The following is a 16044-nucleotide window of genomic DNA, read 5'->3' as shown; positions in this document are numbered from 1 at the left end:
GGGTTTTAGTCCAAACTTTCAAGGGTTCAGGGCTTTAGTTCAAACTTTCAAACATTAAGGGCTGTCTGTTTTGGCCCTTAGTTTACTTTGAAGTTTTTTTTGAAAAAAATAGTTTGAGAGTATCTCACTGGAAAAAAATCTTTCTTCACAAGAAAATAATTTATTTTTTTATCAGTTCTCCTAAAAAAGACCTACAGATGTACTTAGGATTTCTGGAGGGGGAGTCTTATTATTATTATTATTATTTTGGCCAGGGACTTCATTTTCATTCTTATCCCATTGATAGCTGTTGACTTTGCAACATCTGCTTTGTCTTTGTAGATACAATGCTTGGACTATTTCCCAGCCCAACTCTGTTTGATGATGGCTGTGAGTTTATTTATGGGAAAAGACTCCTAGTCTCTAGACTTGTAGCTCTTTCTACTGTCTCCATACTCCCTCCGCTGATTATATGAAAAGTAGCTTTGCATTTCTACCATGATTCATGCAATCGTGGGTGTGCGCCATCTAAATGTCATGCCCCCATACCACCTTCCCCCCAAGCCAGCGCTTACTGACAGTCTGTTGGGACCTAAGATAATGGAGTACCAGCCACTCCCAGATGCTCCACTAAATGAATGGCATTTTAGATGGAATGAGCTGAATCAATAGGCTTTAGCAGCAATAGCAGGAAACAGTACTTCATTTAATTGCCTTCTCCTGCCTGCACATCAGGAGTACAGTGTGTTCCCAGAAATTCATGGAATAAAGAATACGCATGAACCCCTGCAGGTGCTTAGTCTGTAGAGAATATTTAGAGTGCACATGTATGGCACCAACAAAATCCAGGTGTTAAATGCAGCCTTTGGGGGTATCATATCTTTGAATGTGATATAGAACAGAGTGTGGAAGAGCTATTTTGGATCTATGACTCCCAGAATGGTGACTGAGAGATTCTAGGAACTGTTGAACAAAGAAGTAACTTTTTCCCAAGGTCTGGCCTAGATTGTACAGATGTATCTGGTTTCCATGGCATTTACTCTTCAGGCTCAACAGATCTGTTCAGGGGGACATGTCACTATCTGGCAAGAGTTCTGTATGTGAGCTGATATATAAACATGACTAATCTGAAACAGGAACAGTCCTGATTTAATTTTCTTGGGAAACCATTCTGAAAACCAGCACAGACAGACAGAAAGTAGCAAGATCCAAATGAAAAGGAGGGTGGGGGAGAAGGAAAGAGGAAAAGGCAACACTATGGCTTCATTGCAGCCAGAATCATGATCAGTGTTGTTTTTTATTCTGAAAGTTCTCTTCATTGTCATTTAGGGTTATAATTAAGCCAGGAAGAAATAAAACAGTTCAGATCATTGTTGTTTTTTTAAGTGCCATTGCTTTAGACATTCTTGTGAAATTAGTGTGAAGGAGTAATTTTGCTATGTTCTTGGAGGATGCTTGCAACTAATATAATCCAGGGATCTTGGACTTCTTTATAATAAGAATACTAGATTTAGATGAGAGCCAAGAAAAGTTTGAGAATGTCATGGCAATGAGTTCTGAGTGCTTGTAAGAATAAGGCTTGAATGCAGCTTCTAGCAGCCAGAAATGGCTTCCTCTTGCAACATCCTCTTACTGTTAGGTTGTCTCTTATATTATCCAAAACAACGGTCACATTAATAATTACCTGGGAAGCCCTATATGCATTTACCAAGAAATACAGCCCTTTGAATCCAATGGGTCTCACTCCTGAGTAGATGTGTTTAGGATTACATTGTCAGAGCATACTAATGAGTAAGGGTTTTAATTATTCCTTTAGCTGTTGGCCCTAATGCATGCACTCTGATTTCCCTACCATAATTCTCTAATCATCTGCATTTGTCTGCATGTTTTGAGATTTAACCTTGATTTCTAATTTTAACTGCATGCTATATCTTCCTTCCTCACCATTTTGACAAACATTATATACATCTGACAGTGTAATCCTGAACATATCTGCTCAGAAGTGAGGCCCATTGAGTTCAGTGGAATGCATTCCTTGGCAAGTGTATACGGGTATACAGTGAATTGCTCTCTTTCTCTGCTGCTGCTGTTGTGTGCTTCAAGTCATTTGCGACCTATGGTGACCCTAAAGTCAATCTATCATGGTGTTTTCCTGACAAGATTTCTTCATAGGGGGTTTGGGTTTGCCATTGCCATCCTTTGAGGTTGAGAGAATGTGACTTGCCCAAGTCCCTATATATATATATCATTTCTTTTGTAAAAGGCATTATCCTATTTCTGAGTTCAGAGTTCCACCATCAGTGCTTAAACAGATCGGGATAGAGATAGAAGTAGGAGTGTGTGAGTATGACAGAGAGAGAGGTACACACAGAGAGAAAGAAGCTCTATTGTGTATATAGATCTGTGGGTGTGTATATCTATTGATATCGATGTTAACACTGTTGTTGGCAGCCCTAATGATAACCAGAGTGTAGAATGATGGAACTAAACCCTGAATTCTATTGTTAGTCTGAACCAGAGTAGATCCATTGAATCACTTGTTGATTGGTAATTCTACACCTAGGTAAATCCCCTGATTCAGTTGCTGAACAACCAGTAGGATTCAAGTTTGAACAGTAGCATTGTATTAATTGGTGTAGAAAGGTAGGGAAGTGTGCATTTGCATTTACGGGGCAGGTTTCTATTGACACCAGGCAGGTCAGCCAGAGAGCTTTCATCAATTCACCTCTCCCTTTGCTGAGAATATCAGCTTTTTCATCTTCTGAAGATGAAGCTTCCTTGTCTGTAAAAATAATCTATGTTGTGTGTATCTGACTTGGGGAGAATGGTATTATTCAACCTAAGAAGTGAAATCTAAAATCATGTGATCTGGCTGAGCAATGGGATTTTCCTCGGCTTTCTTTCCAATGGATTCCTCAGTTGTGTCCTCCAGATCTTTTCTAGAGGATCCCCTGAGCCTCAAGAGCAGATTTGAAGGGTATAATTTGCTGGTAGAATCTGTCCCACTGCTGAGATAGACTATGGATGGCATCCAAAGAAAATCTTATCCAAGAAGAAGTAAATAGATGTGCATCTCTGTGTGTGTGTGTGTGTGAGAGAGAGAGGGGGGGGGGAAGAGAGAGAGAAATGTAGGTGGTGTTGACCTTTGTGGCCTTGTGTAAAAATAATATCAGAACATGTATAATTGGAACACACTTCCCAAAGAAAAACATGAGAGGCAAAGTCCTATTAAATTTCATTGATCTACAGTGCTGGAGGAATGGGGAACAGGATGACAGGTGCCTCACAAAGGTTTCTCCTTGAGGGTCATTTTTAGTTCTGCATTGTATATGGAATGATCTTATTATAAGATTAGCTAAATTCTACAATGACCAATCACAGTCATAATTTCTGCCAATATCAAAACTTGCATTTTATTTTCTGGTGAAAACTAAGACAACCATCCTTAATCGAGGAGAAAAATCAAGCTGAAAATTAATTGCTTGACCACTTAGTCTTTTGGCAAGAGTTCATCATCAATAAAGACAGATAAAATGAATAATTAAATAAAAATTCACCCAAGGTTAAACAAACAAGGGGTATGTAAGCAGTTCATATATTTTGAAAATGCCATCAGGATCCTTTGTGTTCTTGCTTTCTGTGCAGACATGGCAAAGCTTGCAGCCAGGAATGTAACACATTTCTCTCTCATAGACAGAAGGTAAATTATTTTAATTAAATCAGCAGGCCTGACAGTGCTTTGATGAATCTCCTCCTGGAACATAAAAGATTCACTTGAGTATAACTTCCAGAACAATTGATGTAGTATTCATATCTTGTCACCTTAGGAACCAGGGCAGTCAATTTTTCATTCTTTACTTTACTTTGTTGTTATTGTGTTCTTGCTGCCAGGGATGAAAGGTTACTTGTGGGATTTTTGTATGTATGTGCCATCCACCTGGGTGGATGGGGAGCAGAAATTGCTGTTCTGCTTCAGGCAGTAAAATCTCTTGGACTTTGTAAATTATTACAGTAAATTATTTTGCAAATCCCTTTGCAGAATAAAATATTTTTTCAGCACATTAACTAAATAGCAGCAGAGGCTTTGGGGTATGCAGCAAGACAATATCATGGCCAAATAGCAAATCTGATTCCAATGTGTGGAAATCATTGCAGGCAGTTTTTAGTGACCCAGTTTGCCCATTTGCCCATTTTTAAGGATGGGAAATGTGTAGCCCATGGGCCACATGAAGCCCATGAGCTGCTTTTGTAGTCTATAGGCCTCTGAGGGGCCCATGTTTTCTGAAAGATTTTTTTTTCCAGTTGCATTTTCTTCTGTCCAAATACTCCTTAGGAGGCATGGGAGCAATTGTGACATGTTTGGGATCCTTCCTAGGCCATTTTAGAACGTTGGCTTCAAGGACAACTCCTGTTGCTCCCTCCCCTCGGAAAAGGATTAAAAAAAGTTTTCCCAAACTTGATAAGGAGTGTTAGAGGGCATTTGGAGGTCAAAACAAAAATAATTTGGGGGAGCAACAGGATGATGGGCAAGTCTCGAGAGGCCCAATGTAACCTTCCAACCCCTGACAGTTGGCCACTATGAATTGCAGCATTTGAAGAATATAGCAGAGAATTCAAATGCTAAGAAGCAATTTTAGCAGGGTACTATGGCTGTATCCTTCAGGTATTTTTTTTTTAAATCTATTTTTTTTGCCTTGCAAAAACTGACCATAGAGCAGGGGTAGGCAACCTTTTTGAGCCAGGGGCCGGGTTGCTGTCCTTCAGACAAGTGGGAGGCCGAAGCCAAAAAATAAATAATTAAATAATTTTTTAAAAATTTAAATAAATAAAGAATAATTCTTACATACACTGCACACATCATATTTTGAAGTAAAAAACAAAATCGGTTTCAGGTGTCTTGCACCAACTATACTTCTCAGAAGTGTGTACTTGGTCAAGGTACTTTGGTTTTTCTTCACTGCGCATGAGTTTGGCCATGCCTCAGAAGCTGGCTGATATCAATATCACCATCATCATCATCATCATCATCATCATCATCATTGTTAAAGCAGGCCTTTTAGCATTAAAAGCACCGAAAATACACAGAAATGCACTTTGGAAAGTCACACTGCCTTCAGAAAGAGTGAGTGCATGCCTCAGAAACTGACTGATATCATCATCGCCACCATCATCATCATCACTATCCAAGGCAGACCTGTTAGCATTAAAAGCACCGAAAATACACAGAAAGCACACTTTGGAAAGTCACACTGTCTCGCCTTCAGAAAGAGTGAGTGCATGCCTCAGAAACTGACTGATATCATCATCATCACCATCATCATCATCACTATCCAAGGCAGACCTGTTAGCATTAAAAGCTCCAAAAATACACAGAAAGCACACTTTGGAAAGTCACACTGTCTCACCTTCAGAAAGAGTGAGTGCATGCCTCAGAAATTGACTGATATCATCATCATCATCACCACCACCACTATCACTGTTACAGCAGACCTTTTAGCATTAAATGCACCGAAAATACACAGAAATGCACTTTGGAAAGTCACACTGTCTCGCCTTCAGAAAGAGTGAGTGCATCATCATCATCATTATCATCATCATCATCATCACTATCATTGTTAAAACAAAGCAGACCTGTACAAACAGAATGGAAATCCTCCTCCTCCTCTTCTTCCTTCTCTCCTCCTCCTGCTCCTTCCTTCCTCCCTCCTCCTCCTCTTCCACCTCCTTCCTTCCTTCCTTCCTTTATCCCTCCTCCTCCTGCTCCTTCCTTCCTCCCTCCTCCTCCTCTTCCTCCTCCTCCTTCCTTCCTTCCTTCCTCCTTCCTCCTCCTGCTCCTTCCTTCCTCCTCCCTCCTCTTCTTCCTCCTCCTCCTTCCTTCCTTCCTTCCTCCCTCCCTCCCTCCCTCCCTCCTCCTCCTCTTGCTCCTTCCTTCCTCCCTCCTCCTCCTCCTCTTCCTCCTCCTTCCTTCCTTCCTTCCTTCCTCCCTCCTCCTCCTGCTCCTTCCTTCCTTCCTTCCTCCCTCCTCCTCCTGCTCCTTCCTTCCTTCCTTCCTCCCTGCCCGCCCCCTGCCAGCAGCCATTGGCCAGCCAGCCCCAGGAGGAGAAACTCCTCCTATTTAGCCCTGCACACGGCCCTGCAGGCGCAGGGCTACAGGAAGCTGCTGGCAGGCAGCGGCGGCAATGCACTGTCTGCGGCCTGCCCTCCTCGGCACAGCCGCCATGGTACCGCCTGCGGCAATTGGTGGCAGAACCGGGCTGGGGCTGGTCCTGCCGCCTCGGCGGGCCGGATGTGGCCCATGGGCCGGGGGTTGTGGACCCCTGCCATAGAGCATCATATTGCACACACATTATAAAAATCTACTCAAAAGACCATTTTGCCAGGTGGTAAATGGAGGCTTCCATGTCATTGAGCTGATGAATTGACTCCAAGTGTTCAAACTGAACTGAACATTTAAAGGTGCTAGCTAAGAGGCTGAACCTGATGCGTAAACTGAATTCAGCACTTTGAATGGCTCATTTAAATTTCAGCATAAAACCCAGGGTGCTTTTCCACACTCCTGACATGGAAGCCACTGTCAGCCACTAGCTATTCCACCCTCGAGGTGCCAAGGAGATTTTTCTTTCTGTCTCTCTTTCCATGTGTATGCATGCATGTATGCAGTTTTCTTAAGCTGTTCTATATTGGAAGCCAAGAGGATATTTTCCCCAATGTACTAGATACCAGCACCATGTTTGTGCCCATTAACTCCTTTCTTTCTTCGAAACTCATCATAGACTGGCAATCAGTGAAGTAGTATTGATGTATATGATGAAAAGGAAAAAGGAAAAACTGTCAGCTAAGTGATCAGATTTCATTCATCTTTGCTGGGGAGGACATTTTGCCAGAAACAGAATTTTTCTTTCAGAACCATTGCAAGAAGGTTGCTGGAAACTTTTTTTTTTTTGCCATTGTTTTGATTAGAGGTAATACAAAGACACTGAAGGGTGGGAAAAGCACAAGTACAAGTGAGTCTTAGGCCTGTTACAGACTGCCAAAATAAAGCTGCTTCAGGTCTCTTTGGAGGCATGCTGTTTTAAATGATGGATGCATCCAAAGAATCCGGAAGCTGCGCCAAAGCTGCACTCCAATGCTTAGGAATGGAGTGTGACTTTGGCGCAACCTCTGGACTCTTAGGACCCATGTATTGTTTAAATAGCATACCTCCAAAGAGACCCGAAGCAGCTTTATTTTGGCAGTCTGTAACAGGCCTTAGACAGTGGCCATACTGGCTGAGGGATTCTGGAAACTGTAGCGACAAAGGTAACTTTTCCAAGCTCTGTTCATACTTCTAGAATGAGCTTCTATAAGGGGTTCATCAGCCGTAATTTTTTGCAAGAAAGCTCAAAAATGAAACCCCGTAGTTGTTCTCATTGGCCTTTTCCTTAATTTTTGGGTTACCATCTGTATTTGTTATCACTGTTTTTACTGAACTCCTGTTCTTACAACATTTCTGTGCCTCATAACAAATGTAGGAGGGTACTCCCTTAAAGGCAACTTAAAAATAATTGACAATGAATGAGTAAATGAAACCATATAATGGAGGCATGAATCAGGTGAGTTTATATCAAAATTCAAAATGACTAAATTGCTGCTCAAAATCTGAATGAAAAAACAAGGAATATTAGAACACATGCACCATAATTAGCAACATTTGTAGGTCATGGAAGCCTTTTGAGAGCAAGGAAAAAGGTCCCCTACCATGTCCCATCATGTTACACTTACAGACAAGTGGATGAAGGCAGAACAAAAAATGTGTCTTCCTGTGGTTTAGTCTGAAGTATCTCCCGTTTGATAATGAAATATAGTTATGCCAATAGTCTTGCAACTGATCCAAAAATGAAATCTTCTAGACCTGCTAATGGGCTGACACTGCAAGAGAGCTGAGTTATGGTCTTTACAAGGTTACCATGGTGACCAGAGCATCTTTTGTAAAAGCCATTTGTTGTATTCTGATTAACCACAAATTCCCAAAGAACTCAGCATACTTCCAGAGAGAGAGAGAGAGATAAGGGAAAAAAGCACAGAGATGGCTACTATCATCAAAAGAATAGTACATTCTACAATCAAATATTTAATATTACTGAAAGCCTTACCTCTGACCTCTTACCCTGGTTGCATGACAAGTAACACGTGCTGAAATTCCCTCTTCTGCATGACCATTAAAGGTAAAGGAGTTACCTCCAATTTTCAGTCTCACAATCCCAGCTAGTAGTAGTGTTTGCATCCATTTCCCCCTCAAGTCCAGGACTCAAAGCAGCTTAAAAAAATAGATAACAGCTTAAAAATTCATATCATATAAAAATTTAAAATATCATTAAATTAACAATAGAATTGAAGCCACTTTAAAAAGCATGGCTTTTAAAAAAACAACAATTACAAAAGTCCTTTCTCCTGAGTAAATTGGCCCTCAAAAGCCAGCAGAAACAAATACTGTATATCCTCAACTATAAGTCGATATCATGTATAGATCAATGGCATGTTTTGGGGCCAAAATTATAGATTCTGATATGACTTGTGGATAAGTCAAGGAGAAGATTTAGGGGCATGCAACAAAGGATGTAAAGGACGTAGTTTACTATCTTCATACTGAAACGTCTTCTTCAGATCCTTCTAAGCCCAATTCTTCTTGTTCTCTTTTGAGGTAAAGCACCAAAGAGGTACCGCCACTGCCATTTTCCCACCAAAGCATTCAAAAAGGCCAGAAGCAGCATCGTAGTGGAAAGAGTAAAGGGTTTGGTGTACTACCAGAATGAACTAAGCTCTTATGTTTTGCCACTCTACTCAGAAAAGGAAAAGAGTTAAAATACACTACTTACATTGACCCGTGGATAAGTCAACCCAGCTTTTGGTGGTCAATTTTGTGAGAAAAAATGTCTAGACTCATACATGAGTATATACAGTAGGTCTTCACCTGCCTATGAAAGGATGGCGAGGAGGGTGGCAGTTCCTCTACCATACTGCCATTGAGGTTACTTCTAATGATGGCAGTGGCTAATACCTTTAACCATTTTCGTTTAAACCCAGCATACCTCCTTTTTAAAGAGAAATCACTTGCTGTGTGGCAAGTTTGGCAGCAGTATGAAAACAGATGGGATCTTCTATGCAAATAACAAGGGTCTTGTACAATCCTTGGGTCAAGTATTACCCAGGGTTGCTGTTGGGTCATACAAAAGGAACATTGAATTAGAAATAGTCAGTAGCAAGAACCTTCAAATACCCAAAGGGATCTGATAGCACAAGATTCCTTTGCATACTGATTTTCCAGACTTTCAAACCTTCAAATAGTGAGCCTTCTAATATGCAATGTCAAATTCACTTATGCCATCCCACAACTAGAAGGGTTATTTCTTTGGTCTTATAGTGTGTCCCATGATACCAGTGCTGGCTATGAATTATAGTTAGAAATAGTTCTAAGCTGAGCCATCTGCTATACCCAGCTTTTGAGTCTTTAGATGGGATCCTCTTGGGTCTTTTTGTAATACTTCATCATAATGAAATACTGTAGTATTATAAATGTGCTTGCTAAATTTGTTATTATTCAAGATAAACAACACCTGTTTATTACAATTCTTTCAATTTCTTTTGAATCTCTCAAGGTCCAAAACACACTGCAGAAATAATCCAGTTTGAGACTCTTTAACTACCCTGGCTGAGTGATAGGGAATTCTGGGAACTATAGTTTTGTGAGACATTTAGCCTTCTCTGTTAGAGAGCTCTGGAGCCACAATAAGCTACAATGTCCAGGATTCCCTAGCACTGAGCCAGGGCAGTTAAAGCTGTCTCAAACAAGATCATTTCTGCAGTGTGTTTTGGACCTAAAGTGATCAGCCACTTTGGCCATTTTCTTGCTGTTCCAAACCAAATATTAGATGCATGCCATGTTGTTATCTCAGAGCAGATTCACAACCCTTGCTCCAACTTCCCTTTGTGATCACCATCAAATTACTGCTGATGGGGTTAGATAATCTAACAGAATTCTCTTCTTCATAAAGATGTATTACTTGCTGTAATGTTTGTGTCTGATCTGCTCCTTGATCCAGGCCAGGTTTGTTAAAATATCCTGGACTAATAGATCATTTGTCCTAGATTTTAATATTTTAATATTGGGTGTCTCAGAGACTGAGGCAGTTTGCTTATGGCCTTGGACAGGAAAGGAATTACATAATGATAAAGTTTGGCTCCTTTAAGCTTCTGTGAATCTTCTTGCTTCTAAGAGCTCCAGACCTCTAAATGCAATATCTGTCTTTAAGAATCCTTGAGGCAAAAGCAGACTATGGCCCTTTACAGACTGTCCGAAAAGGGCGGTCTGCCGGGGCCTCTGCTTGCTCCGCGAGGGAGCCACAGCTTCCATACCACGGGGCTCCCATGCGGAGCAAAAAGAAGCCACTAAAAGTGGCTTCTTTTTGCACTGCAGAAATGATGCTGCAAGGTGCCAATGGTGCACTCACAGCGTCATTTTTGCCATGCGACGTGCAGACGCTAGGTGTCCGCGATTTCAAAATGGTGGCGCCCGTGTAGAACGGGCACCACCATTTTGTACGCACTCGGCGCTTACTAGGGTTAGGGGCATCCGGAAAGGACGCCCCTTTCTAACCCTAGTATGTGCCGAACACGTACTAGGGTGCCCGTCTGTAATGGGCCAAAAGCTGCATTTGCACTGCAGAAATAATCCAGTTTGACACAACTTTAACACCACAGTAATAATCCAGTTTGATACCACGTTCTGTAAAATGTAGTTTGTTGTGGCACACGCTCTCTGACAGAGAAGACTAAATGTCTCACAAAACTAAAATCCCCAGTATTCCATAGCATTGAGCCATGGCAGTTAAAGTGAAATCAAACTGCATTATTTCTGCAGTGAGGATCCAGCCTCTGAAGGTAGAAGCAATATCCTGAGGTGGAGGAGGCATGAATACCATTCCCAAGAGAAAACTTGTGCATGACTTCCTCTTATTTACATCCAAATGTAATGTTGTGATGCAGGAGCAGCTCGTGTGTATTTAGTTTCCATGCACGGGTAACAGATATGTGAGAAACAACAGATTAGTGGATGCTGTGTTTGCGCATCCTATGCCAGGAGGCAATCTTTAACATGGCTTTATCCAGATGCCATCATCTTCAGTAGTATAAATTAAAATAATGTATTTATTCAGTTCTACACATCAAATTATTATTGAATTGAAATATTAAAAATATATACCTTCTAACTTTTCTCATTTGACAGGGACATTCCCAATTGATTCACTATATTGCACTTTTCAATTGCATTTAAAATGTCCCAGTTTCTCTGTTCTTCTCATACTTTCTTCCTTTGTGCTCAATTTATTTCAGTTGCTGCAAATTGACTTCAACTGCAAAAGTTGTTTGCACTCAATTGGTGGGAGTGGAGAGGAGGATGTGCAGTATTTCCCTTCCCAAATAAGTTCGGGCAAAAGCAAACTGCTGCAGCCTCTCCAAACTTATATATTGTTCCTCGTTAATAATGTTTGCCATCTTCACCACAGATATTGGAGATGTTGACCACAGAGTCAAGCTGGAGGACCTAGAGATTCCTAGAGAGAACATATAAATCAAATTCATGAATAATCAAAGCTGCAAAAGTCAAAGCCACAATGTGGAGGGCCAACTGTATTGAATTTACTTAAATAAAACTGTTCTGATTTGAACAATGTTATTTACTTATAAAATTTTAAAATATCCATGAATGTGTGAATGAAAATACACACACAAAATAAACACAATGTTTTTTTCATATATTAGTGGGGCGGGGGGAGGGGAGTGACATCAGCATGTAGATGTAAAGGGGGTCCCAAGGGTAAAAAGTTTGAGTACCACTGCTTTAACTGTATGCAAAAAGGTGTCTAGTGGTGAGACCAATCTTATTTCTTCATTCTTCTGTTAATGAATCTCTTTTTTCTCTCTCTCGTTCTGTCTCCCCTAAGGTCAACCCAAATAAAAACATACTCTTGGGATAATGCTCAGGTTATTTTGGTCGGTAACAAATGTGACATGGAAGAAGAACGGGTAATCTCCACTGACAGAGGGAAACATTTAGCAGAACAACTTGGTAAGAAAAGAAATGCTATGTGTGCAGTGCTGTTTCTCCCTCCTCATCCCCTCCATGATTTAGGTTGAGAATGTTTGCCAAAATGGAATTTATTTTATTTAGTTGAACATTATATTGCTTTTGTTATGTTGCTCCAAGTTGGCTCTGACTTATGGAGACAATATCCTAGGGTTTTCTTGGCAAGATTTGGTCAGATGAGTTTGCCATTTCCTTCCTCTAAGGCTGAGAGAGTGTTATTTTACCCAAGGTCACTTAGTGGGTGAACGGAGAGTGAGTGAAAACCAATACCTAAAGGGATTCAGCCCATGATTATCCAGACTCCTTGTCCAACACTCAAACCATTACATCACTCCAGCTGTTTGTGCACTTATACTAGTACATTTAAATCCTTTCTTTGCCTCTGCCTAATCATTCAATTTGAATGCAGAAAATGTCATAAGAGCAGGCCTAGACTCAGAAAGAGGAGGAGTAAAGATAGGAAGGAATATTAACAATCTCAGATACGTGGATAATACCAAACTACTATCAGAAAACATCACAGACTTGGAACAATTATTAAACAAGGTCAAAAAAGAAAGTACAATGGCAGGCTTAATGTTGAACATAAAGAAAACAGAAATAATGACCATGGTGGAGCTACACATACTCAACCTAGATAATGAGAAAATCAAAATAGTAAGAGTTTCCACACCTTAGATCAAATAGTGATCAGATTGAAGACTGCAATCAAAAACAATTAGAACACTAGGAATGGGAAGGGCATCCATGAAAGAGCTAGAAAAGATCCTAAAGAGTAAAGATATACAACTGAGTATGAAAGTTGGAGTCATGCAAGCCATTTTATTCCCCCAGATGTGAGAGCTGGACAGTGAAAAAATTAAATAAGAATAAAATCAACTCTTTTGAGATATGGTGCTGGAGAAGAGTGCTGAGGTTACGATGGACAGCCAAAAGGACAAACAAATGAGTACTTGGACAAATCAACCCTGAAATCTCCATGGAAGCCAAGATGATAAAACTGAGGCTCTCATACTTTGGCCACATCATGAGAAAGCACAACTCATTAGAAAAGACAAGAATGCTAGGAAAGGTGGAGGGAAGTAGGAAGAGAGGAAGACCATAAGCTAGATGCATAGACTCAACTAGGGAGGTCGCAAGTATGATTTTGTAGGACATAAGCAGAGTAGTCAAGGACAGAGGGCATGGAGAAGTATCATCTACAAGGTTGCCATGAGCCTTGGTTGATTCAACGGCAGTTAACAGAATAACAATGTGGAATTCTCAGCCAATGTATTTTGGTGCTTCACTAACCTACAAACCCCAGGATGTAGCTATAACAGTTAAATGGGATCAGAGTACTATAGTGATGCAATGTGAAAAAGTCCCTTCACTTTTCCCACTCCTGCTCTGGGTCATTAGGATTCTAACTATCTCACTAGGCTACCAGTCCCAGAATTCTGTAGGTTAAGCCATGACAGTTAAAGTGATATGAAACTGTTATAACTGTATAATGCACATATGACTTCTAGCTCCTTACCCTGTGTCAGACAGTAACTTGTAAAATAATCTTGTATAATTGGAAAGTCTATCATGGGAGTATCATCTCTACACACATGTTTGATGGTCCTTCAGTGGATAATGGATTGTCAGGGACCTCTGCTGGTAGCTGCCACAGTCACAGTCCCAAAGGGATTTTTATTTCTAGTGGCCTCAATGAATTTCTTTTAAGAAACTCCCTGGGGGAAATAGATGCATACAGATTTATTCAGGCGTTCTATCTAGCTTTCCTAGAGATTTAGTGGCTGGAACAAGAATATAGATATAGCGCCAATTGACAGAATATTTTGTTAAAAAAATATTGTCTGTTTCCACATTGTTACAACAGTTGCTCCTGAGGTGGGAATAAAATCTCCAAGGCTGCACATGACATAATCGGTAGCAGTCCCAACTGCATTCAGTATCTTTTTTTGAGAGTTTGCCTATGCCAAGGCTTGGATCTACTGTTAGGCAGAGTAAAGTGGCTACCTTAGTTTGCAAATGCTGGACAGTACAGTGCTGGTGGTTATGAGAGCCTGCCCTGCACCTCTCAGCTTCCTTTCTTTCCTTGAGTATGTTGAAAGATGGTATCCCATTAGCCCCGTTGAAGTAAAATTCAGCTTTCACTGGGGTTGGCTTCTGCATGTGGAATAGAAGAAAAGCTTGGGATGGGAAAATCTGGCGTTTATCAGACGAGCTCAGATCTGGGGCTTTTGCAAATTGGGTCATTCACATTGATGTGATAGCGAGAATGTATTTTCATACCTGGTTGCTGTTATGTTACCCTTCTGGACTGACGGGGAATCGAATTGAAGGAAGTCATGTGATGTGGATTCAGGCAAAGCAGAATGAGTGCAAATTGTAGTTCCACACCGGTGCATAACATGGGGGTTCCAACGATTCAAATTGGGACCCTTGCACATGCCCAGTGGGGCCCTGAAGGCATCCTGAACCTTTGCACTTCCGGGGGCAAGAAGGGAGCCTGCCTCCACTTTCATGCGAATGTTAGCCTCACGTCAATGACAGCTTCCCCTTTTTTCTTTCTCCCTTCTAGTTTCCCATCCCTGGCAGCGAAATTCAATGTCAGAGCCCCATCCTCCTGTCCTTCAGTTGCCTTCTCTTAGGTTGCATCCACACTGGGGAGATAATCCAGTTTAACTCCAGTTTAACTGTCCTGGCTCAGTGCTATGGAATTCTGGGAGTTCTCTCCTTCCTTTTGTAGCAGTTGCCTTCTCTTATCATGATCTGGGCAAATCCAGGGAGGGATAGAGGTCAGAGCATCTCCCCCCCCCCCCCTTCATCCGAGAATGAGAAGGAGGAGGAGGAAAGGAAAGAGCCAAAGGAGGAATGCAAAAAAGGGGAATCTGACAGGAGGCAAAAGGGTGACAGGAGGCAAAAAGGGGGTGACTGACGGGGTCAGTTCAGGGCAGGTCAGAGGGCCAGAGCAAGGCAAGGCTCTGGTCTCCAGCAGGGACCTTTCCCTTTGGTTTTTTTTTTTTTTTTAATTATTTTTCTCTGTCAATGCACATATTTTTTGCAATGGGTAGATCTATATTTAGATAGATGTGGTTAGCTGCTTGTTCACTTTCCCTTCCATTTCATGGCTTCCTTGCTGAAAGGAGCCCTTTGCAAGCAGAGTACTCTGCCAAAAAACTTTTTTCCTTTGGAATGAATTGCTGCAATGCAATCCGAAGGAATGTTGCAATCTGAATGTTAAAAATGTTTCTCTGTCCAATTTGGCATATTGTCAAATTGATACAGTTTTTGCTACTGTCCCTAAGAACATTGGGGGGAGGCCCTAGGGAAAGAAAAAAATGCATCCTTTTCTGGCATTCTGAGGTGAGGAATTATTATTATTATTATTACCTGTGTATGAGGCATTCTGGGGTGTCAAGGGAGTGAGATACAGGATACAGAGATGGCACTAACTTGCATTTTGGGATTGAACATGGGGCCAAGGGCAGATCATAACCTGCACTGACCCAAATGACCACAACACAAACACACACACACCAGAGATTTTTAATCTGATGACAGAATCTGCGCATTCTGGCATCTGGCTCTAAAGGAGGGGGAAGCAGACTTCCAATGCCCAATGAGTGCTGCAAACGTCACCTCCTGGAACTTAAGAGCCTTTATTATTATTATTATTATTATTATTATTAGTGTTATATGCCTGTACTGCATTTCCCTTTTATTCCCAATTGATTCCATGGGTCTACTTTAGTTGGAACTGACAGGTCACTCTCTCTCAGCCTCAGTGACCTGTCAGCAAGAGGAAAGGGGTCAGTTCAGATCAGGCCAAAGGCAGGGCCTGAACGGAGCTCCCATCAGGCACCTTCCCCCCCCCCTTTGTGTGTGTGTGTGTGTGTATGAGTGAGTGAGTGTGTGTGTGTGTGTGTGTGTGTGTGTGTGTGTGAGTG

General features: G+C 41.3%; 1 protein-coding gene across 2 annotated transcripts in view; it reads left to right on the top strand.

The window, feature by feature from the left end:
• Nucleotides 1–16044, top strand: part of LOC149324014 (ras-related protein Rab-3C) — a 203302-nt gene that overhangs the window by 175790 nt on the left and 11468 nt on the right. For both annotated transcript variants that reach the window (XM_089495447.1, XM_089495439.1), the window contains exon 4: nt 11961–12085. In XM_089495447.1, the coding sequence (XP_089351573.1) occupies nt 11961–12085 (125 nt within the window). The remainder of the gene's footprint in view (nt 1–11960; nt 12086–16044) is intronic.

This window comes from Sceloporus occidentalis, unplaced genomic scaffold, assembly GCF_023333645.1.
Source record: "Sceloporus occidentalis isolate IW3139 unplaced genomic scaffold, rSceOcc1.0.p SCAF_1, whole genome shotgun sequence".
In the NCBI taxonomy this organism is placed as follows: domain Eukaryota; kingdom Metazoa; phylum Chordata; class Lepidosauria; order Squamata; family Phrynosomatidae; genus Sceloporus; species Sceloporus occidentalis.
The sequence above is the reverse complement of the archived record's forward strand: the minus strand, read 5'-3'. Positions and strand labels throughout refer to the sequence as shown.